Here is a 24,965-nt window from a genome sequence, read left to right as displayed (position 1 = left end):
TGCGTTTGCTGAGATTCTACCAGAGCTGATCATTATTTCTGATGATATTATTATATTTCTAAGCTCTTCATTGTCTCATCCTCCAGGTGTTGTGTATGGCCCTGTCTTCTTGTGTTCACAGTATCTTACACTGCGGTCAGGTTCATAAGTGTCACATATATAATTGCCTCTTTACATGTACAACCATGTGACTGTTCCATGCCTGACTATATCTCTAGGCTATCATTTATCATCTTGAAAGGTGAAACATCTTATTTTTTCCTCACATATGACAACCATCATAAGCTGAATGACTCATATACCTTATTCTAGAGACAAATGACGGTCCTTGGGCACAATGTTGGCTGGCAGCTGTCTTACCTATTGGATATAGGAGGACGAAGAAATAGAGCTCTAAGCTCACTTTCTCTCTCTCTATTGTATAACCCTATATATATATATATATATATATATATATATATATATATATATATATATATATATATATATATATATATATATATCTCCTTTATCATATAACCCTATATATCACAGAGCTCAGCTTCTCTCCTATATCATATAACCCTATATATCACAGAGCTCAGCTTCTCTCCTCTATCATATAACCTATATATCACAGAGCTCAGCTTCTCTCCTCTATCATATAACACTATATATCACAGAGCTCAGCTTCTCTCCTCTATCATATAACCCTATATATCACAGAGCTCAGCTTCTCTCCTCTATCATATAACCCTATATATCACAGAGCTCAGCTTCTCTCCTCTATCATATAACCCTATATATCACAGAGCTCAGCTTCTCTCCTATATCATATAACCCTATATATCACAGAGCTCAGCTTCTCTCCTCTATCATATAACCTATATATCACAGAGCTCAGCTTCTCTCCTCTATCATATAACACTATATATCACAGAGCTCAGCTTCTCTCCTCTATCATATAACCCTACTAGCTGGTACCCGCGACTTCGTCTGCGGTGATTGTAGCAGTGGGTATATACAGGCGTGGGTAAGGTTTTCGTACTGTGTATAAGGTATGGGATATGAAATGTAAGTTTGTATCTTGTTTTTGCTGTAATTCAGAGAATACGTGAGACTTTTGTGTTGAAGTTACTTTGTATTAGAGCTGCTATATATACGCTGTTGTGAGAAACTTTACATAGTGACTTTGGGACAGAAGTATTTGAAGTTAACCCTTTCCCGCCGATGGCATTTTTTGATTTTCGTTTTTGACTCCCCTCCTTCTAAACCCCATAACTTTTTTATTTCTCCGCTCCCAGAGCCATATGAGGTCTTAATTTTTCCTGGGACAAATTTTTCTTCATGATGCCACCATTACTTATTCTATATAATGTACTGGGAAGCAGGGAAAAAATTCAGAATGGGGTGGATTTGAAGAAAAAATGCATTTCTGCGACTTTCTTACAGGCTTTGGTTTTACGGCGTTCACTATGCAACCAAAATGACATGTCCCCTGTATTCTGTGTTTCGTTACGATGCCGGGGATACTAAATTTATATGGTTTTATTTACATTTTGACCCCTTAAAAAAATCCAAAACTGTGTTAAAAAAATTTTTTTTTGAAAAGTCGCCATATTCCGACGGCCGTAACTTTTTTTATACGTCCGTGTACGGGGATGTATAGGGCGTCTTTTTTTGCGGGACTGGGTGTACTTTGTAGTTCTACCATTTTTGCGAAATGTTATTGCTTTGATCACTTTTTATTCAAATTTTTATCAGAATCAAAACTGTGAAAAAACGGTGATTTGGCACTTTTGACCATTTTTCCCGCTACGGCGTTTACTGAACAGGAATAATATTTGTATAGCTTTGTAGAGCGGGCGATTTCGGATGCGGGGATACATAACATGTATGTGTTTCAGAGTTTTTAAGTACTTTTATATGTGTTCTAGGGAAAGGGGGGTGATTTGAATTTTTAATCCTTTTTATTTGTTTTTATATTTTTTTTACTTTTTTTTAAACTTTTTTTTTTTGCATTTATTAGACCGCCTAGGGGTATTGACATGGGTGGGCGGTGTCGTGGATTGTCAGAGCGGTGGGGGTCGGCAAACATGGCTGCTCCGGAGCGTTAAAGAGAGCCTCCTGGAGTATCGTTAAGGTGAGGGGCAAAGTGGTAAAGTATATGTATATGAGATTGTGTGGGGTTAGGGGCGAGGCTGTAGGGGGCAATATGAATTTTTTGGCTTGCTATGGTCCAAAGTGTGTGAGATTGCAGAGATGGTGGTGTGAGTTTGGGTTTTGTGGGGGTCCTGGCACAAACGTATGTGCGCTATTGTGACGAAAAGTAGCCTATTGCGCAATCGGGTGTATTAACTATGTTTGTGGAAAATTTCAGCCAAATCGGTGGAGCGGTTTTTGCGTGATTGAGGAACAAACATCCGAACATCCAAACTCACAAACCCACAAACTTTCACATTTATAATATTAATAGGATATATCACAGAGCTCAGCTTCTCTCCTCTATCATATAACCCTATATATCACAGAGCTCAGCTTCTCTCCTCTATCATATAACCCTATATATCACAGAGCTCAGCTTCTCTCCTCCATCATATAACCCTATATATCACAGAGCTCAGCTTCTCTCCTCTATCATATAACCCTATATATCACAGAGCTCAGCTTCTCTCCTCTATCATATAACGCTATATATCACAGAGCTCAGCTTCTCTCCTCTATCATATAACCTATATATCACAGAGCTCAGCTTCTCTCCTCTATCATATAACCCTATATATCACAGAGCTCAGCTTCTCTCCTATATCATATAACCCTATATATCACAGAGCTCAGCTTCTCTCCTCTATCATATAACCCTATATATCACAGAGCTTAGCTTCTCTCCTCTATTATATAACCCTATATATCACAGAGCTCAGCTTCTCTCCTCTATCATATAACACTATATATCACAGAGCTCAGATTCTCTCCTCTATCATATAACCCTATATATCACAGAGCTCAGCTTCTCTCCTCTATCATATAACCCTATATATCACAGAGCTCAGCTTGTCTCCTCTATCATATAACCCTATATATCACACAGCTCAGCTTCTCTCCTTTATCATATAACCTATATATCACAGAGTTCAGCTTCTCTCCCTCTATCATATAACCTATATATCACAGAGTTCAGCTTATCTCCTTTATCATATAACCCTATATATCACAGAGCTCAGCTTCTCTCCTCTATCATATAACCCTATATATCACAGAGCTCAGCTTCTCTCCTCTATTATATAACCCTATATATCACAGAGCTCAGCTTCTCTCCTCTATCATATAACCCTATATATCACAGAGCTCAGCTTCTCTCCTCTATCATATAACCCTATATATCACAGAGCTCAGCTTCTCTCCTCTATCATATAACCCTATATATCACAGAGCTCAGCTTCTCTCCTCTATCATATAACCCTATATATCACAGAGCTCAGCTTCTCTCCTCTATCGTATAACCCTATATATCACAGAGCTCAGCTTCTCTCCTCTATCATATAACCCTATATATCACAGAGCTCAGCTTCTCTCCTCTATCCTATAACCCTATATATCACAGAGCTCAGCTTCTCTCTTCTATCATATAACCCTATATATCACAGAGCTCAGCTTCTCTCTTCTATCATATAATCCTATATATCACAGAGCTCAGCTTCTCTCCTCTATCATATAACCCTATATATCACAGAGCTCAGCTTCTCTCCTCTATCATATAACCTATATATCACAGAGCTCAGCTTCTCTCCTCTATCATATAACCCTATATATCACAGAGCTCAGCTTCTCTCCTCTATCATATAACCCTATATATCACAGAGCTCAGCTTCTCTCCTCTATCATATAACCCTATATATCACAGAGCTCAGCTTCTCTCCTCTATCATATAACCTATATATCACAGAGCTCAGCTTCTCTCCTCTACCATATAACCTATATATCACAGAGCTCAGCTTCTATCCTCTATCATATAACCCTATATATCACAGAGCTCAGCTTCTCTCCTCTATCATATAACCCTATATATCACAGAGCTCAGCTTCTCTCCTATATCATATAACCCTATATATCACAGAGCTCAGCTTCTCTCCTCTATCATATAACCCTATATATCACAGAGCTCAGCTTCTCTCCTCTATTATATAACCCTATATATCACAGAGCTCAGCTTCTCTCCTCTATCATATAACACTATATATCACAGAGCTCAGATTCTCTCCTCTATCATATAACCCTATATATCACAGAGCTCAGCTTCTCTCCTCTATCATATAACCCTATATATCACAGAGCTCAGCTTGTCTCCTCTATCATATAACCCTATATATCACACAGCTCAGCTTCTCACCTTTATCATATAACCTATATATCACAGAGTTCAGCTTCTCTCCCTCTATCATATAACCTATATATCACAGAGCTCAGCTTCTCTCCTATACCATATAACCCTATATATCACAGAGCTCAGCTTCTCTCCTCTATCATATAACCCTATATATCACAGAGCTCAGCTTCTCTCCTCTATCGTATAACCCTATATATCACAGAGCTCAGCTTCTCTCCTCTATCATATAACCCTATATATCACAGAGCTCAGCTTCTCTCCTCTATCCTATAACCCTATATATCACAGAGCTCAGCTTCTCTCTTCTATCATATAACCCTATATATCACAGAGCTCAGCTTCTCTCTTCTATCATATAATCCTATATATCACAGAGCTCAGCTTCTCTCCTCTATCATATAACCCTATATATCACAGAGCTCAGCTTCTCTCCTCTATCATATAACCTATATATCACAGAGCTCAGCTTCTCTCCTCTATCATATAACCCTATATATCACAGAGCTCAGCTTCTCTCCTCTATCATATAACCCTATATATCACAGAGCTCAGCTTCTCTCCTCTATCATATAACCCTATATATATCACAGAGCTCAGCTTCTCTCCTCTATCATATAACCTATATATCACAGAGCTCAGCTTCTCTCCTCTACCATATAACCTATATATCACAGAGCTCCGCTTCTCTCCTCCATCACATCCTATTCTCAGATAAAGCATAGAAAACCATGTCACAGCTTCACTTTAAGTTGCTTTTAAAGAAAATTGAATCCTTTGTTTAATCGGAAATTTAGCAATTTAACATGTAGAAATTTTCTGATTTCATGGAAACATTAAGGCTTTAAGGCTGTAATGTGTGAATCTAGCCTTAAACTTTTTATTGAAAGTGGATTATCCTGTATGAATATGTAGAAATTCTAAATTTATTATGTTTTGTTTGTAGAATGGGGAAAAAAGTTAAGAAGGAAGTTGAACCACCTCCAAAGGATGTGGTAAGTACATAAGTAAGCAGTAAGGAGCGGCGGTAGGAAGTACTGACGTTTCTAAAAACTGAAGCAAATACTATGGCCGACATCATTGTAAATATCCTTAAAGGGAGTGTGTTACCAGAATCCGCCATGTAAATCCATCCCCCAAAGTAGATAGGTTCGGGTCATCTGCATCAAACAGTGTTTACTCCTTACCGAGATATTGTTGTGTTTGTCAATATGTAAATTAGTTCTTTGGAGCTATTGTAACGCCCTTGTTGCTCCAAAGAGTTCATTTGCATATTGAAAAACACAGCAATATCTCAGCAATGGAGGCAGAGATTCACAAGGGGGAAACACTGATTCAGATGATCCTTACCTATGTATCTGTAGTTTGCTGGGTTCTGGTGACAGACTCCCATTAAATATGGTAGATGACCATGAGCGTACACAAACTAACAGTTTATATTAATCATTTATTTTCATGAATTCATAGAGCATTATTATACTGTAGTGTAGATCATGAATATGAGATGGGAGTCTTACACCTGGAACCCCCACCAGTCAGCTAAAAGCAGTAGCCGCAGCCACTGGTCGTAGCGCAGTGTATACTTGCTGAAAGTACGCCTAAATGGGAGCTGAACTGCAGTAACCCATGGATGGCTACTATACAGTGTACTGAGCTATGCACTTCTGGTGAGCACTAGAGATGAGCGAGTACTGTTCAGATCAGCCGATCCGAACAGCACGCTCCATAGAAATGAATGGATGCACCTGGTACTTCCGCTTTGACGGTGGCCAGCCGCTTAACCCCCCGTGTGCCAGCTACGTCCATTCATTTCTATGCGAGCGTGCTGTTCGGATCGACTGATCCGAACAGTACTTGCTCATCTCTAGTGAGCACAGCTCTGTACACTGTGTGGCTATCCATTGATCAGTAGGGGTGCCGGGTGTTGGACCCTCACTAATCTGACATATATGCTGAGGCCTGGCCTTGGGTCGCCTAAGTCCCAGCACCTTTTGATTTCTTTGCAGTATCAATGTACTACTTACAAATATAACACTTACACTGGCTATTAAAGGGATTTTCCGTGCTAAAAACCATTGCTAACCTATCCTAAGGATAGGTCACCAATATCAGAATTGTGGGGGTCTGACATCCAGCACCCCCATCACTCTCGCATGTGGTACAGAGAGAATGGAGCAGGAAGCAGTCAGCTCTGTTCTCTGTGCAGTGGCTGAACCGAGTCACTGCAAATAAACCGTAGCCGATCTGCAGTACCTGGTCTGGCCACTGCCCAGAGAACAGCACTGTCTGCTTCCCACTCCCACTATTGTGATATTGACCTATCCACAATATTTTATACCAGAAAACCCCTTAAAGGAATTGCTCAACCATTGCAACTATTTTTTCACTTTTCTAATGCATTTGAGTCTACAGCTCCCATTCAGGCCTATGTTTTTCTTTCTTATGGATTCCATGTGGATTTCTAATATATCTATGTCTAAAATGCCAGGTATAGTATTCGCCTTCACTACCCATCCACCACTCATGACTAGTTTGGGTATGTATAATGTAATTCACATGTATCGCTCACATGTACTTTCATTTCCCTTCATTTTTGCAGTTTGATCCTTTAGCAATTGAAAGCAAAAAGGCAGAAACTGCAGTCCTGATGCTTCAGTCTCCAGAAGAGGACATTCTTGCCAAATCCTGTGATGCCTTATACAAATTTGCACAAAAAGGTTTGTAGTATACAATGTAGCTTAATGCAACAATTTGTGATATAAAAATATACCTAAATAAGGAATAAAGTATATGGCTTTCACAAATCTGCCTCCTGGTGTAGCAGGGAGCTGCAGTTTTCCTGTTGCACCAGCTGTGCCATTTTGGACCCTCAGAGATCAGGTGAGTGAAGTGGCAGTGCCACATCCACTTCATAGACTATGTGACTTCACATTCATCGGCCTGTTCACAGATCATTTGTATTCAAGTGAATGGGCAGAGCTGTGATATCAATCACAGCCGCTATACAAATGTATGACACTGTGCTTGGTAAGCAATGAAGAGGCCGCAGAGCTCAGCCAAACACTAAAATAGCTGATTGGCAGGGGTGCTGACATCCGGGACCCCTGTGAAACTTCAATTGATGACCTAAGGATGGGTTATTAATTATTAAAAAGGTTATCCAGCTTCCAAAACTTATCTGCTAAATACTCTCTGTTTCCTTTTCTTGGCTTTATTTTACTTTCTGCTCCTTGTGTCACTGTTATTTACATTCAGAGAATCCGTTAAAAAACTACATTTCCCACAATGCATCTCCCTGCTCTCACTCTCTGTGTTTGCTGCACCCATGGGGAAGGGAATTGAGCTTCCAAACGAAACATGGCAGCAGTATATGGCTGGGGATCTGGGAGTGATTTATTACGTGTGATTTCAGTGCAGGGGAGAGTGGAGAAGAGAGGGGTACACAGAGAGTGAGAGCAGGCAGATGAATCATGGGAAATGTAGTTGGTCTACAGATTCACTGCATGTAAATATAAGTGATACAAGGAGCAGCAAGTAAAATAAAACCAAGCACAGGGTACACAAGGGAACGGGGAGGATTTAGCACTGCTGTGGATGTGTTTACAGATAATTTTTGGAAGCTGGATAACCCCTTTAAGTCTGGAAAATCCCTTTAATAAACAGGGAGTATGTACACCAGGATGTTAGTGAAGGAATTCTTGCATATTTGTATAACTTAATGGCCATCTGTACACCATTTTTCATATGGGTATAGTGAGGACCAGCAGCTCATTGTCACTGTGCAAGAACATCAGGCTGTCAACACAGTGCCCCCCCCCCCCCCATATAACAGTGTATGAGCTTCTCACTGGTGACCCCATAAGACGACAGCTACTTCTTCATAATAACTAGGCGGCCCAAGGGTATAACATCCATTCCTTGTATTCCTCAGGGTTGGACTGACCCATCACAATACAATAGCATTTTATGGTGGCCAGACATGAGTTCCAAACGTCCAGAAGAAGACAACCCCATTTAGAGCTGATTATAGAGCCAATCACTTGTCAGTAGAGTTTATTACTTAAGACGTTCTTCATCATATATACCATGCAATGATAACCACTAAGCTTGCGGTGCAGTAATATGTGGCTGCGTACATATTTAGAATGAATGAAGGGGCAGAACTGTCTCATCTGCTGCACCCAGTTTGATGCTGGTATTCATTGACATTCGCTAGTGGTTTATTGTACATTTTTATATGGCTGAATGGTTTTTACGTAATTCTGTGTAGTACAGTACAACTTGCTCAGTCAGGTGCCCGCTGGACGTGACTGCTGGACTTTGCCTCCATGTATTCCTTCACTTACAATAACATCTCTATATCTTAGGCTGGCAGGTTACTTTCTGTTCCCACATTGATGTATATATCGCCTATATACACTCATCGGCCACTTTATTAGGTACACCTGTCCAACTGCTCGTTAACACTTAATTTCTAATCAGCTAATCACATGGCGGCAACTCAGTGCATTTAGGCATGTAGACATGGTCAAGACAATCTCCTGCAGTTCAAACCGAGCATCAGTATGGGGAAGAAAGGTGATTTGAGTGCCTTTGAACGTGGCATGGTTGTTGGTGCCAGAAGGGCTGGTCTGAGTATTTCAGAAACTGCTGATCTACTGGGATTTTCACGCACAACCATCTCTAGGGTTTACAGAGAATGGTCCGAAAAAGAAAAAACATCCAGTGAGCGGCAGTTCTGTGGGCGGAAATGCGTTGTTGATGCCAGAGGTCAGAGGAGAATGGCCAGACTGGTTCGAGCTGATAGAAAGGCAACAGTGACTCAAATAGCCACCCGTTACAACCAAGGTAGCCAGAAGAGCATCTCTGAACACACAGTACGTCGAACTTTGAGGCAGATGGGCTACAGCAGCAGAAGACCACACCGGCTGCCACTCCTTTCAGCTAAGAACAGGAAACTGAGGCTACAATTTGCACAAGCTCATCGAAATTGGACAATTGAAGATTGGAAAAACGTTGCCTGGTCTGATGAGTCTCGATTTCTGCTGCGACATTCAGATGGTAGGGTCAGAATTTGGCGTCAACAACATGAAAGCATGGATCCATCCTGCCTTGTATCAACGGTTCAGGCTGGTGGTGGTGGTGTCATGGTGTGGGGAATATTTTCTTGGCACTCTTTGGGCCCCTTGGTACCAATTGAGCATCGTTGCAACGCCAAAGCCTACCTGAGTATTGTTGCTGACCATGTCCATCCCTTTATAACCACAATGTACCCAACATCTGATGGCTACTTTCAGCAGGATAATGCAATGCCATGTCATAAAGCTGGAATCATCTCAGACTGGTTTCTTGAACATGACAATGAGTTCACTGTACTCCAATGGCCTCCACAGTCACCAGATCTCAATCCAATAGAGGAGCATCTTTGGGATGTGGTGGAACGGGAGATTCGCATCATGGATGTGCAGCCGACAAATCTGCGGCAACTGTGTGATGCCATCATGTCAATATGGACCAAAATCTCTGAGGAATGCTTCCAGCACCTTGTTGAATCTATGCCACGAAGAATTGAGGCAGTTCTGAAGGCAAAAGGGGGTCCAACCCGTTACTAGCATGGTGTACCTAATAAAGTGGCCGGTGAGTGTATATTGCCTAGCAGAGTGGCTGTCAGATGACAGCTATTCCTTTTTTTTATGTAGATTGTGAGCCCCATATAGGGCTCACAATGTACATTTTATTTCCTATCAGTATGTCTTTGTAGAATAGGAGGAAATCCACGCGAACACGGGGAGAACATACAAACTCCTTGGCGATGTTGTTCCTGGCGGGATTTGAACCTAGGACTCCAGCACTGCAAAGTTACAGTGCTAATCACTGAGCCACTGTATTGCCCTGTCAGCTACTCCATTTTGTATAATTGCTAGTAATTCTCCTTAAGGCCGGAGCCCAACGTAGTGAAAACGTAGAGTTTTGACTGCGGCAGTAATGCCATATTTTATACTATCTGCAAAGTAGATGGGATTCTGACTACTCCCATCCACACATTGCAGAATAAATCTGCAGCGAAAAAGCTGCTTTTTTAAAAAAAAATCCAGCATTTTTGACAATTGCAGCATGTCAATGATACCTCTGGAAACGCTGGCGTTTTCTATCCAGGTATAATAAGGGCACTGCGGACTTTTTGTAAAAACACAGGGCGTTTCTGCCACATTTTTTCCACAGTGTTTTTTTTTTGCTCCAGCTCACTATGTAATTATAATCTATGATATAGTTAATTTTTTTATTTTGAAGTCAGAGTTGGAGTCAGCAACATTTTTTCATAGCCCAGCTCTACCCAAATCTGTTCCCGAGTGCAACTCCACGACTCCAACACCATGTCTGGAAAATCATCTAATTTCCCCAGGTCCCGCTCTCTTTGTCCCTTGTAAACAGCTATTTTGCCTGGGGAAGCAGCAGCTAACCAGCTGGCCATTTCTCTTCTAGTCGCAACTGCAGGCGAAATGCAGTATTATAGGGTAGCCACAATGGTGAACCTAGCCTCTCTACTGTCTGAGGCGGACGATGAAGAGACTCCCCCCACCCCTCACCGACTGAATACTGGGGAGTGATTTATTACTCACCTCTCTGGGATCCAATGTTAATCCTAGCAGGCTTCAGGCCTTCTCTATCAGTACCATACAGGCCAGAAGCCTGTGCTAGTAGTAACAGCTTGTTACCATAAAGGCCCAAAGCCTGTGCTAGCAGTAACAGGCTGTTACTACTAGCACAGGCTTCGGGCCTATATGGTACTGCTTCTGTATGGTAATGTCCCAGATCACGTGACATCTTGGACATTACCATACAGGTCCGAAGCCTGCTAGGATTAACATCGGATCCCAGAGAGGTGAGTAACAGTGTTTATTATGTTCCCTCACCTCCCCTGGGGTTCCAATTATTATACTCGGGGGTCTGAGAAGATCTCCGAGAATAATAGCGGTAGTGGGATCGCGACCTGGGCCCGAGCCTGCTCACTGCCCTAGGAGCAGGCCCGGGGAGGTAGGTAAATAGGCCACTACCTAATGGGGATACTCCAGCAGGTAGCGGCCTATTATAAAACAAAATAAAAGTATCTTTACTTACGGACCTTGCCGCCGCCTCTTCACTTCCCCGACAATAAGACGTTTGCGTCTCAGCGCAGGAGGCATGATGGTGCCACCTACACTGAGACACAGAGGTCTAGACTATCACAGGAGAAGGCGGGTTCTTTTCTGAGCGGCTGTCTCCTGCACTAGTTTAGAAAAAAAAGTTAAAAAAAATATATATATGATTGCCGCGGCTGCCGCCTCCTCCGGAGTGCCACCTGAGGCCGTCGCCTCACCTTGCCTCATTAGAGGTGCGGCGCTGGGTAGCCATACTGATAATTGTCTGTCTCTGTAGATTTACACATGTTTTGGGTGAACCCGATGATTTCGTCAGGACCAGCTGACTGTATAGGGGCCTTCTACTCTCCCTCTTTCGTAGATGTGGAGGCGGTAAGGACCGGGCAATTGTCCTCAGGCAGATAATGATAAGCCCCCACCAGAGAAGTCTGACAGCAGCCATCTCCCCTCTACTAGCCAGCTAGTGTGTGATCGGCTTTAGCTCTGATTTATTGTTATTTGCGATGATGATACTATATCGTACTGCCTTTTATTACTGCTAGCTGGTATTGATCACTTAACAAGCTGACAATATTGTGGGCACCAATAAATTATTCATTTATATTCCTTCAGGAGTTGAAAATAAAGTCACCCTTCTGGGACTTGGAGCAGTGGAGTCTCTGTCTAAACTCATCTGTCATGAAGATAAAATAGTGCGCAGAAATGCCACCATGGTCTGTGGAATCATGGCGGCACAAAGTAAGTCAATATGTCCTGGAATAGACAAAAAATGATGCTATTTTGTAAAGTTGTGGTAGTTTGTTAGCGTGGTTTAGCGTGTTTGAGTACTGCTTATGGGGCAAATTTATAAATTTATTTTATTCATCTTGCAGTCTTGAAACAAAAGTCCATTGGAGTAAATTACGGAAAATTTATGTACAAGTTCTAAGAAAATGTTGTTTTTCAGATCAGGGATTGCAAGTTTTCTATGGCCTTTGACCCATAGCCTGTAACTACACTAAATTATGTTGTACAGCGTCCCTTATTTTGTCTTTTTGCAGTATTTAGGCAACAACACTGTTTCCATGTTTTATGGATCAAACTACTTTAAGAGATGTAGTGGAAGAAAAAAAATCAGATTTGATGCAAATCTATCAAATAACCTTTCTTCTTGTATCATAGGAGAATAGTTGAGGCGATACTGAGCCTGGGGATATATGGCTTTATATTATTTCATTCAGTATTTTCCATATGAAATGCTGTTTAAATTCTGTCATAGAAAATCTGAGGCTACTGGTCACATCTAGAGAAAGCCTGTGAGTCCTGCTTCACCCCCTACTCATAGAGAAAGCCTGTGAGTCCTGCTTCTCCCATCTACTCATAGAGAAAGCCTGTGAGTCCTGATTCCTCCACTCACTTATAGAGAAAGCCTGTGAGTCCTGCTTCCCCCACCCACTCATAGAGAAAGCCTGTGAGTCCTGCTTCACCCCCTACTCATAGAGAAAGCCTGTGAGTCCTGCTCATCCCACCTACTTGTAGAGAAAGCCTGCGAGTCCTGCTCCCCCCACCTACTCATAGAGAAAGCCTGTGAGTCCTGCTTCACCCACCACTCCTAGAGAAAGCCTGTGAGTCCTGCTTCCCCCACTCATAGAGAAAGCCTGTGAGTCCTGCTTCCCCCACCTACTCATAGAGAAAGCCTGTGAGTCCTGCTTCCCCCACCTACTCATAGAGAAAGCCTGTGAGTCCTGCTTCCCCCACCTACTCATAGAGAAAGCCTGTGAGTTCTGATTCCTCCACTCACTTATAGAGAAAGCCTGTGAGTCCTGATTCCTCCACTCACTTATAGAGAAAGCCTGTGAGTCCTGCTTCTCCCACCTACTCATAGAGAAAGCCTGTGAGTCCTGCTTCACCCCTACTCATAGAGAAAGCCTGTGAGTCCTGATTCCTCCACTCACTTATAGAGAAAGCCTGTGAGTCCTGCTTCTCCCACCTACTCATAGAGAAAGCCTGTGAGTCCTGCTTCCCCCACCTACTCATAGAGAAAGCCTGTGAGTCCTGCTTCCCCCACCTACTCATAGAGAAAGCCTGGGAGTCCTGATTCCTCCACTCACTTTTAGAGAAAGCCTGTGAGTCCTGCTTTCTCTGAGTGGGGGAAGCAGGACTCACAGGCTTTCTCTATATATGCAAAGAGCATGCATAATAGCTCAAGACAAAAAAAAAAAAATTCCATGTATTGGTCACACTAGACAGATATTTTTTATTTCTGGGTCTGAGCTATTTTGTGGCTTGAAGCTTTATATAAATGACTATAATAAATGTCCATTTTTTAAAAAAAAATGTGGCACTAAATTCCGTAGTGTTCATGTCTGATTGCTGAGATTGTGAAGCGTCCGCCACATTCGGTGCGGAGAGGCTGATGTCTGACATTATCTCAGGGGGCCTGTACTCCAGCAGAGCGTCAGATCACAGTCTCTACACTATGTATAACACGGCGGCCATAGCTGTACTAGAAATTCACCGCTGACCCATAAGCACAAGGCAATAGGTGTAAGAGTCACTTTACTGAAGTGCGACTAAGTGTTTACATCTGCTATCCCCATATGTGCCTGTCACACTTCAGTGCACTGTGGATACAGTCATAGGGTTATGAGGGCTCCACATGTGTTAGTCTCTTATTCCATCAGTAAAGGATTGTCATATATGGCACATATTACTGCAATAAGTCTTGTAGGTTTACAGCACAATGCCTGGTCCCATCCCATTAACTTTTACCATTTGGATTGTTCCCAGATGATGTGAGGAAGATGATGCAGAAGTTGGATATGATACCTTCGCTAATTGCTCGCCTTACACCAGAAGGTAAAACTGAAAAATGTTCTGTTGACAAACCCAACCATCTGTTCCTAAGTTTGCACCGTAACTAATAGCCGCTTACGAGGATTATAGAAAACTGGTTTTATAGTGCACGTCTCAGATGCTTTGTTGAATAAACCACTTAAAAGCAGCTTCAACATAGGACGGCATTCCCTACACAGCGGATATGTGCATTTAATCACATGTACACCTTCTGCATTATTAATGCTGCACAATAAGAACCGCAGCAAAATACAAAAGACCCTCTAAAATACATTAGGTCTTTATACACAGAGCCGAGAGGTCATGTTACAATGATCTTTTTATATGTCTTCAGATAAATAATGCCGTCATAGCATACCCAAAATATAGCCGTACAGAGTGCTCATCAAAATAATAGGCATATAGTGCCATTTTTATAACCCCATAGCTATAATGCTACTTAAAGAGGTCTTTCACGTCCTCGGGCGCATGTGGCGTAATACACTACTAGAAAGCCAATAGTGCACTGAATTCAGCGCGCTATCGGCTTTCCCGTTCTGTGCCTCCGCTGAAGAGCTATTGGTCCCGGTACCGTAGCTCTTCACTATCAGAAGGGTGTTCCTGACAGTCAGTCAGGATCGCCCTTCCTCACAGTAACGTCTATTGCGCTGTACTGTGAGAGGGGACGTTCCCTACCTCTCAACCATGATGCTGAACGGTGAGGAGCGTCCCCCCAGTACTAATCTATGGACGAGCACTATCAGGACGGGAGGCGTGCCTCATCGCTCAACGTCATGACTGGGCGGTAAGGAGGCCCCCCTCTCCTAGTACAGAGCTCTACTATAAGGAACGCCCTTCTGACAGTGAAGTGTTACAGTACCGGCACCGATAGCTCTTCACCAGGGGCACAGATCGGGGAAAACTGATAGCGCGCTGAATTCAGCACACTGTTGGCTTTCTAGCGGTGTAAGGTCCTCTTTAAGACTAAGGTCCCACGTAGCGAGTCGCAGTAAAAACACATTGCATCATTTTCCTCTGTGGACTTTCTGCCCTTATTATACCTATATGGAAAACGCCAGCGGTTCTGTAGGTATAACTAACATTCTGCGATTTGAAAAAACACAGCTTTTCCGCTGTAGATTTTTTTCGGCAATGTGTGGTTGGGATTAGCTGGAATCCTTTCCACTTTACAGCTCCTGTAAAACACGGCAATGTAGGGCCCTGGAAGGGAGTCCAGAATTCAGCACATCAAGTCTTTGGAGCAGTGAAGGTGTTGCTGCTTTCCTCCTTGCAAGTCCATCGGTTCTGGATCATCTCCATTATACATCAGCATGTAAACAGCTATAAGCAGAGCTACAGATAAATATGTTTAATATTATATGGACCATGGTAGGATAATATAGTTTAATGAGGTTCTCTAGTCACATGTTATTGACTGGAGAACAATACTAAAATTTTATGGATATAGTAATGCTCCTACTCTCTAAAGTAGCTGCCCCCTTGGGGCCATTTGTGATCCTGCCATCCCCTTGTAAACTGGTAGTCAGGCAATAGCAGGCAGCCAAACAGCTGTCTGAATTGTATATGAGCAGACGCCATGTTCCCTCATTTACAGCTCTTATTTCCTCCAGGCATCTGGCATAGTCTAGTAGACAGCACTAACTATAGAAATAAAGGGGATGTCAGGGCTTAAGCAGCCCCCTAAGACATTAAAGACCTGTGTTCAGAATCTAGGATACAGTTTGTCTCCTTTAGTTTGGATGAATACAATATGAATCTCAATATAACCAGCCATACGTAGTCCATTATAACGTCATAGGAAAGGCTATAGTTTGTATACTTTGTTCTCTTGCAGAAGAGGTGGTCGTCCACGAGTTTGCTACCCTTTGCCTGGTACACATGGCTAATGAATATATCAGTAAGGCAAGAATATTTGAGCTAAATGGCTTGGAGCATCTCATCCGTTTGTTGAGCAGCCCAGATCCAGACGTGAAGAAGAATTCTGTAGAATGCCTTTATCTGCTAGCACAGGTAACAGGATAATCGTGGGATATCCCGGAGAAACAGGAGGGAGGGGCGACCCAGGATTAAGTGGGGTACTCCAATCTGACAAAGTAGAACTCATTCCATGTTTTGCTATGGGGACCCATGGTTATTTGTTACGCCCCTAGAACCTTGCTCAAGGACTACTTTGCATGGCTTCTTATCCTTCTTTCCTGCTGGACCTCGCTCATACAGTCCTAACTATATACATAATACTGTTACCATGCAGGACTTCCAAAGTCGCAGTGCTATATGTGAGCAGAACGCTATCCCGCCATTGCTGGAACTACTAAAGTCAGACTATCCAGTTATTCAGCAGTTGTCTCTGAAGACTCTTGGTAGTGTCAGCTGTGAAGCAGAATGTAGACAAGCTCTAAAGGAACGCCAAGCCTTGGACCAACTCTTAAAAATCCTGGAAGCAAAGGTATGCATTGTGCATTTTGTTTTGTACTCAATAACTTGCAGAAAGCTTCAGTCTGAGGGGTTTATGGCATAGCCTTCATCCTATCCTGACCCCTGTTTATAAAGGGATCGCATTAATGCCATTGGGCTGTATGTTCGGCTCTTTATGTAACTCTCATAGACTCCATAGGTAAAGCCATTGCCATTCTTCCAATAAATAGGGTCTCGAGTAGTAGAGTCTCACATAGGAGCCAGTTATGGCGTGTCCTGTGATATGGCATAAATGCTTCAGATCAGAATATGTTTTCAGATACTGTATATTTTCGAGTATAAGCCGATTTTTTTCAGCACAGTTTTTGTGCTGAAAAAGGCCCCTCTGCTTATACTCGAGTCAAGCAAAAAAAATGTTGTTTTTTTTTTTTTTGGAGGGGGGGGGGGGGATCTATGACCAGCCACAATAGTAATGTATAGAATCTCCCATAAAATAGTGGGGAAAAAAAGAAGCTTTAAAAAAATATAATAAAAGATAAAATAAATAAAAGTTTAAATCCCTCCTTCCCCTAGAATACATATAAAAGTAGAAAATGACTGTGACACACAAACACATTAGGTATCCCTGTGTCTGACAGTGCCCGGTCTACTGAATATGGGGGATCTGCAGTGCTCCTGTTCCATTGGGAAGGGGGTTAATAGGAGCACTGCAGATCCCCTATATTCAGCCAGACTGAATTCCAAGTGGGGGAAAAAAATCTCAGTCCTCAAGCTCAGGGAAGGGGCAGACAGACAACCAAAACACCCCCCTCCCCTTCCCCAGCAACTACTGCACCCAAAAACTCCGACCATTTTAATTTTTGAAATTTCCCAGTAGCTGCTATATTCCCCCCCCCCCCCCCCTCAGCTTATACTCCAGTCAATAAGTTTTCCCAGATTTTTTTTTTGTAAAATTAGGGGCCTCGGCTTATATTTGGGTCGGCTTATACTCGAGTATATACGTAATATAGTATATGTAATAATGGAGCAGGCCATATATGTTTTTCTGAAAGTTCAATACTATGAAGCTTTATTTGAAATCAGCACAGTATGGGCTTATAGATTCTCAATCTTTGTTTCATGGATCCTTAAAGGGAATCAAAACTGGTAAGGGATGAAGTGGAGGTGCACACAGTTGACCCATTCTAAGTCATGTTCTTCACTCCATAAAATATGACTAGATCACAGTGTGCATGTCCAACTCAAACGGACCACTGGACTCTCCTGATCAGAAGAGATCCCAGCGGTGGATCCCCTTGATCAGACACTTAAGGTCCCACGTTGCGGTCCCACGTCTGTGAAATACTACATCTAAGGGTATTCCATTTTTGTCTATTGAGCGATCCGTGAAAATGGCATGTTCTACTTTTTACTCAGATCACTCACACGAACCATTACGGTGGTGTGAATAGGTTTATTAAAGTCTATGGCTGTCTGTTCATACAATGGCTGTGGAATCCTTTTATGTGAATAAGCCCTTATACTTATGGCTGATGGGGGTTTAACGTTTCAGCCATGCATTACAATTGTACATATGGAGTCTATTGGTGAACTTTGTTAGAATCCCTTATTATAGAGCTTACATAAGTGTATCTGCAGAGTCCTGTCCAGTATATCACTTACAATTTAGTTAACCTAGTTATATGGGAGTTAAGTGGCCTTACTACGTATGAGCTCATTCTCTCTTATAGGAACTTAATGACTTACATGTGGAGGCGCTTTTGATCATTGCAAACTGCCTTGAGGACGTAGACACTGTTCAACTTCTTCAGCAGTCAGGAGGACTTAAGAAGATATTGACCTTTGCGGAGACATCTCCCCTGCCTGACGTGCAGAGAAATGCCGCCAAGGCCATTGCCAAGTCAGCTCACAATGGTATGTGACATTCAATGTTAAATTACATTCAGAGTAATTCAGAATAATGGATGTGGATAGTCTCAGCTGAGAGAAGCTTCTTTCAATGTGCTGCTTCTTAATGGCAACGTCTTAACAGCCTGCCTCTCTATTATTTTACACAATGCTAAAGAAAATGACTCTGCTTAGATAAGAAGAAGAGATACTAGAAATGTATACATATATACTGTCTATTACATCCTGCAATAAATATATACCGTATATACTTGAGTAGAAGCCGAATTTTTCAGCACAGTTTTCTGCTTATACTCGAGTCAGCAAAAAATTTTTTAGGAGGAGGGGGTCTATGACCAGCCCCACAATATCAATGTAGAGAATCTCCCATAAAATAGTGCAAAAAAAAAAAAGATTTAAAAAAAATATAAAAAAATTAAAGTTCTACATCCCTCCTTTCCCTAGAATACATATAAAAGTAGAAAATGACTGTGAAACACATAGACATTAGGTGTCCCTGTGTCTGACAGTGCCCGGTCTACTGAATATAGGGGATCTGCAGTGCTCCTGTTCTGTCCGGAAGGGGTTAATAGGAGCACTGCAGATCCCCTATATACAGCCAGACTGAATTCCAATTAGGGGAAAAAAAACTCAGTCCTCAAGCTCAGGGAAAGGGCAGACAGACAACCAAAACACCCCCTCCCCTTCCCCAGCAACTACTGCACCCAAAAACTCCGACCATTTTAATTTTTGAAATTTTCCAGTAGCTGCTGCATCCCCCCCCCCCCCTCGGCTTATACTCGAGTCAATAAGTTTTCCCAGTTTTTTGTGGTAAAATTATGGGCCTCGGCTTATATTCGGGTCGGCTTATACTCGAGTATATACGGTAGCTTTGGAGGTTTATTGTGACCTTGACTATTGTAAGGATAAGGGTAAGTTCTCACAGGGTTTTTTGGACCGGAATCTGAGGCGAGGCCACCTCAAGTTACAGTCCAAAATACGGGTAACTGCGACTGGATGTCAGTGTAGTGCAACGGCATCCAGTCGCGCACTCCGCTGTGGATTAGGCCCAAATGAATGGGCCTAGTCGGGAGGAGGGAGTGTCTTCAGGCGGATGTCGTGAGACAAATCTGCCTGAAAGAATGAGCATCTCGCTTCTTTTTTATGGGAGCCGGAACAAACGGCTCCCAGAAAAAACAGAACTGACCGGCTCCGCTTGGTTTCAATGGGAGCAGGGCCGGCTCCAGGTTTTTATGGGCCCTTGGGCGACAGAGCCTTAGTGGGCCCCCTTGTAAAGGAGGCAGGGGAGTCGAGACACTGTGCGTTGCAGATGAAGCAAGTGACGTCACCAACGCCATACCTCCCAACTTTTAAAGAATAGAAAGAGGGGAAAAATGTGCGGCGCGCTCTGCGCGCAGCGGCAAATTTGGCTCCGCCCACTCATTCATTTATCATGTGCTCCCACAAAGTATAATCCTCCTACAGTCACCCGTAAATGATATGCCCCCCCTCCATCTCTCCCCCAGTTTCATATACACCTTTCCTCTGCCCCCAGTTTCATGTCCCACCCTCCACCTCTGTCCCCAGTTTCATCACGTTCTCCCCCTTCATCTGCCCACAGTTTCATGTCCCCCGTCTCTGCCCCAGTGTCATGCCATTCCCCCCTCCCCTTCATTTGCCCCCCAGTTTCATTGGGCCCCCTCCTTCTCTGTCCCCAGTTTCATGCCGTTCTCTCCCCACCCCCTTCATCTTCCCCAGTGTCATGCCGTTCCCTCCCCTTCATTTGCCCCCCCAGTTTCATGGGCCCCCTTCATTATGTTCCACCTTAATATAATACAAAACAAACACACTCACACTCACCTTCCCCCGACGCTCCTCTTTCCTCTCTCCGCTCTCTCACTCCAGTCACATAGCGATTAAAGCAGGAACTGTGAGCGCAGCTCCTGCTTTAAAGCCGCGGCCCGGTGTGCGTGTGTAAGCGCGATGTGATGATGTCATCGCGCCTACACACGCAAGCCGGGCCGCGACTTTAAAGCAGGAGCTGCTTTAATCGTCTATGTATTCAGCTCATCGGCATCCGTCGGACGCCGATGTGCTGAAATCGGGACAGGCAAGTGCTGGGGCGGGCAAGTGCCGGGGGCCCCCCAGAGGCTCTGTGGGCCCTGGCACTTGTCCGACTATGCGGTCCGCTGACGCCGGCCCTGAATGGGAGGCATCTTTTTGGTCAGAATTTTGAGGCGGAAAACCAAAAAACTCCATGTGAACTTATCCTAAGACCCCACGTAGCCGGCCGGAGTAAAAAATCACTGTGGGAAAAACTGAGGTGACAATGCATCACATTTTTTCCCACTGGCTTTTCACAGAAAGTCAGCGGAGGTTTCCTCTGTGGACTTTCTGCTTCTGTGTTACCTATAGGGACATTGTCAATGTTGCTGTAGGTATAAGTGACATGCTGCGATTTTCCAAAACCGCAAAGAAAGCAGCACTTTTCTCGATGCATGATTCGTGCAGGCACCACGCAGAAAACACACAGATCCCATTATAGTCTGGTCCGTGTGGTTTCTTAGCTAACCACTTCTTAATGCGCATAGGTTTCCATTTGGGGGTCCCCAAGTGGACTTCCCGAACGGAATACCGAATGCAGATGTGAATCGGGCCTTAGCTTTTCAAGACAATATTGTTGTGCAATATTGTGTCACAAACTGATATGCTATATATGTTTATGTGTTGCCACCTAGTGGAAGTCTTATGAATTGCAGCTTTTCAAGATTTCGTGGGCTTGTGACATTGGATTGAATTGGTTTCATAAGAAACTGGAGTCCTTAACTAAACCTAGGACAAGTTAAGATGGACACTTCTGTATATTTGTGTGAGACAGAAAAATGGAGGATATGTTGCTGCTGTATAAGGAAAAGGAAGTAGATATGAATTAAGTAAGAAGAAATTTGGAAGCACCATACACATTATAGTCCATATCTTCTCTCTTCACTCTTCTACATCCTTGTAAGGGTGAATTCACACTGAGTAAACGCTAGCTTATTCTGAACGTAAAACACGTTCAGAATAAGCGGCGTCTAAAGCAGCTCCATTCATTTCTATGGGAGCCGGCATACGAGCGCTCCCCATAGAAATGAATGGGCTGCTTCTTTCACTCCGTGCAGTCCCATTGAAGTGAATGGGGAGTGTCGGCGTATACGGCAAGCTCTGCTCATGCCGGAGCGTACACGCCGGCACTCCCCATTCACTTCAATGGGACTGCACGGAGTGAAAGAAGCAGCCCATTCATTTCTATGGGGAGCGCTCGTATGCCGGCTCCCATAGAGATGAATGGAGCTGCTTTAGACGCCGCTTATTCTGAACGTGTTTTACGTTCAGAATAAGCTAGCGTTTACTCAGTGTGAATGCACCCTAACGCAGCGATTCTGTACTTACAAGTAGAAACTATTCACCTTGGCATCTACCATATATTTTTTCATAGTTAAGGTATATTCAGTGCTAATAAGTTTTCACTTTTCTAGACCCTTGCCTTCTTAATTATACCCATTGCCTGTTAATGAGCCCTTCCCCCCCGTCGTGCTGCTCGGAGGGCTATATGGGGCCTGGTGAGCACGGCGTGATACCAGAACATCCCCAGCACGATTATCCCTCTAATTGGATGACACTATTGATCTGCCGGCAAATGTCATTTCCCTAAATGAAATTGTATTTACTACTTCTCTTCCCTAATGTAGCCATGAAATGTGACATTGTCAGTAGTTACAGGTAGCAGAGCAAAGAACTGTGAGCAAATCAAATGGCATTTCCATTACAACTAGTTGGAATATTTTTAGATTTATTAAAATTTTTCAGTTGCAACAAAATTCTACAGAATTGTAAAATACATAAAAACGTGCGTGAAATAAGGCCACGCATTGCAGACAAGTTGTTGCAAAGCCAGGCGCGGATGTAGCAGAAGGGAGAAGTGTAAGTGTTTCCTTTATAGTTCCCATGTTATTTTGAGGCCGCTCTTTTTGTCACTATGCAAATGAGTCCTTTAGAGCACAGACAACACCCGCATTGCTCCTAAGTGCTCATTTGCATATTGAAACAAAAGGGCAATATCTCAGCTGCGGAGATACGTGACCGATGGACGTGATATCACTTCCTGAGAAGAACAAATCAGCCATGTTTTCTAATCCTGCACAGGCACAGCGCTGTACGTTGTTTAGTGGCTATGAATGGTACTACAGCTGTCTCTTAGGGCTAGGTCACACGGAATTCTGCGTGTACACATTCTGTCGCGGCTGCCGCAACGGGATGCTGCTGCAGTGCACTGGCATCCCGTTGCGGTATTCTGTAATGGATTAGTCCCAAATAAATGGTCTGGAGCCTCGCACCGCGGATGGCGCGGCTGATTCAACTGCGCAATCCGCAGTAAGATAAGGCAGCTCGCTTCTTTTTTCCGCTACTAGCCAGTGGAAAAAAGAAGCGAGCAGCTCCCATTGAAGTCAATGGGAGCAGCGGATTTTGAAGTGGATTCCGTGGCAAAATCCGCTGGCAACTTGCCCCGTGTGAACTAGCCCTTCTTGTTTCCCCAGTGGCAGATATCGCATACCGCCCAACATTCAAAGAACAGAAAGAGGAATAGAAGGGCGGTGGTACACGGATAATTTAGCTCCACCCACTTCCACTTTGACCCCACCAATTCCCATCCATTTCCCTCTTTGTTCCCTCACACAGTATAAGGCCCCTACAATCATCCTAAAATTATATGCCCCTACACTATATGTCCCCCTTTAATTGACTCCACAGTATAAAGTCCCTCTTCTGAAGCTCCCACAATATAATAGCCCTCTTGAGCTGCCCTGACAGTTTAATATCCTCCTCCTGCTGCCCCCAAATTTTTATGTCCCCCCTATAGTTCCCCCACAATATAAAGTCCCCCTCCATCTACTTCCACAGTTTATTATCCCCTTCCAGCTACCCCAATAGATTATTGTCCTACCCCCACATTTATGGTCCCCTCTTCAGCTACCCCCACATTGTAATGTCCCCCTTCATCTGCCCACACAGTTTAATGCCCCCTTTCATCTGCCCACACAATATCATGCCCCTTTCCTGGTACCAAACAAATATTAAAAAACCCCAAAAACGTAACACTCTTCTTGCCCGATTCCCCTTCTCTCCTGTCTCTGGTCCAGAGCTGTCAGGGAGCAGAAGGTGCGATGTAAGTGACATCATTACACTGTTCCTACATCTCTTAGAGCAGAAGCAGGGGCTCATGCCTCACCTTGTTTGCAACGCAGATGAGTTGAAATCAGGACATACCTCCTGCCAACCAGGACAGCGGGACACGACCCGGAATCCAGGATGGTTGCGAGGTATGGATATTGAGTTTTCTGTGCAATCCTTTGCTCTCGAGGGAGATAAGACGCCTCTAGAGATGTCAAGCAGCTAATTTCCCTCTTCCTATCAAGAACACATGCATGCTTAGCTGAGCCCAGTGTGTAGGTGTACGGAAGTAACAAGAGAGAAGCCGCCGAGCTTTTGCAGTCTAGATTCTAAATAAATACATTTTTCCTACATTTTCTGTTATTTTAAGGTGAATTGCTCTCTCAATGCAACGTCGACACTAAATGAAAATAAATTTGATACCTTGTCTGTATGACGGGGGGAGCTGTACATTGCACGCCTTTTATGCGACATATTGAACAAGATGGATGATCCATTCTGCGGTACTTACTGTACATAAATTAACAGATGTACCGATCTGGAATGTAAGCCTGGAACAATACGGCGCTACAGTGTGTGTTGTAATTAAAACTCTGCTCCATTAGATAACATATGTTCTTCTGACATGTTATATTACTCTCAAGCTCGGTGATAGATACAAGAGCCGTCTATGGAGTACTGGCTTTCATCTAGGCTCTTTGTGCAGATCGTTTTTTTGTATAAACGCAGCTTTTACGGAAGCTTTTACAGTCTGTCGTCTCGCACAGACATGTTATTGGGGTGTCATGGGTTAAAGGGAAGGTCTCATTTATTTCATTCATTAGACTGATATGCAGATGAGCTGTCTTCAGGAGTAAAAATGTTGTCTCTAGTGCAAGGGTCTCGAATACACGGGCCGCATGTGATCCCGGAGGCTGTCATCTGCATCCCGCAGCCAGGGGTGGGCTAAAGACAGTTTTCTCCGATTGTTAAAATTGCAGAATTGAGGAGAACAGGTGTCATGGTACTGAAATTGGCAGAGCAGGAAGCTATAGGTTTCTTGCCTTACCACTTTCAGACCTGTTCGCCACAGTCCACATTAGAGTAATCCGCGGTCCTTCCCGTTCCTTCTTGTT

General features: G+C 43.3%; 1 protein-coding gene across 1 annotated transcript in view; it reads left to right on the top strand.

The window, feature by feature from the left end:
• Positions 1 to 224: 224 nt before the first annotated feature.
• ARMC3 (armadillo repeat containing 3) overlaps positions 225 to 24,965 on the top strand; it is a 55,232-nt gene continuing 30,491 nt past the window's right edge. Inside the window, exons 1-8 of the mRNA XM_075271711.1 lie at positions 225 to 241; positions 5,310 to 5,358; positions 6,963 to 7,080; positions 12,115 to 12,240; positions 14,272 to 14,340; positions 16,172 to 16,347; positions 16,589 to 16,783; positions 18,483 to 18,666. Coding sequence (XP_075127812.1) covers positions 5,311 to 5,358; positions 6,963 to 7,080; positions 12,115 to 12,240; positions 14,272 to 14,340; positions 16,172 to 16,347; positions 16,589 to 16,783; positions 18,483 to 18,666 — 916 coding nt within the window. The 5' untranslated portion in view covers positions 225 to 241; position 5,310. The remainder of the gene's footprint in view (positions 242 to 5,309; positions 5,359 to 6,962; positions 7,081 to 12,114; positions 12,241 to 14,271; positions 14,341 to 16,171; positions 16,348 to 16,588; positions 16,784 to 18,482; positions 18,667 to 24,965) is intronic.

This window comes from Leptodactylus fuscus, chromosome 4 (genome assembly GCF_031893055.1).
Source record: "Leptodactylus fuscus isolate aLepFus1 chromosome 4, aLepFus1.hap2, whole genome shotgun sequence".
In the NCBI taxonomy this organism is placed as follows: Eukaryota; Metazoa; Chordata; class Amphibia; order Anura; family Leptodactylidae; genus Leptodactylus; species Leptodactylus fuscus.
This window is presented reverse-complemented; position numbering and strand designations above follow the sequence as displayed.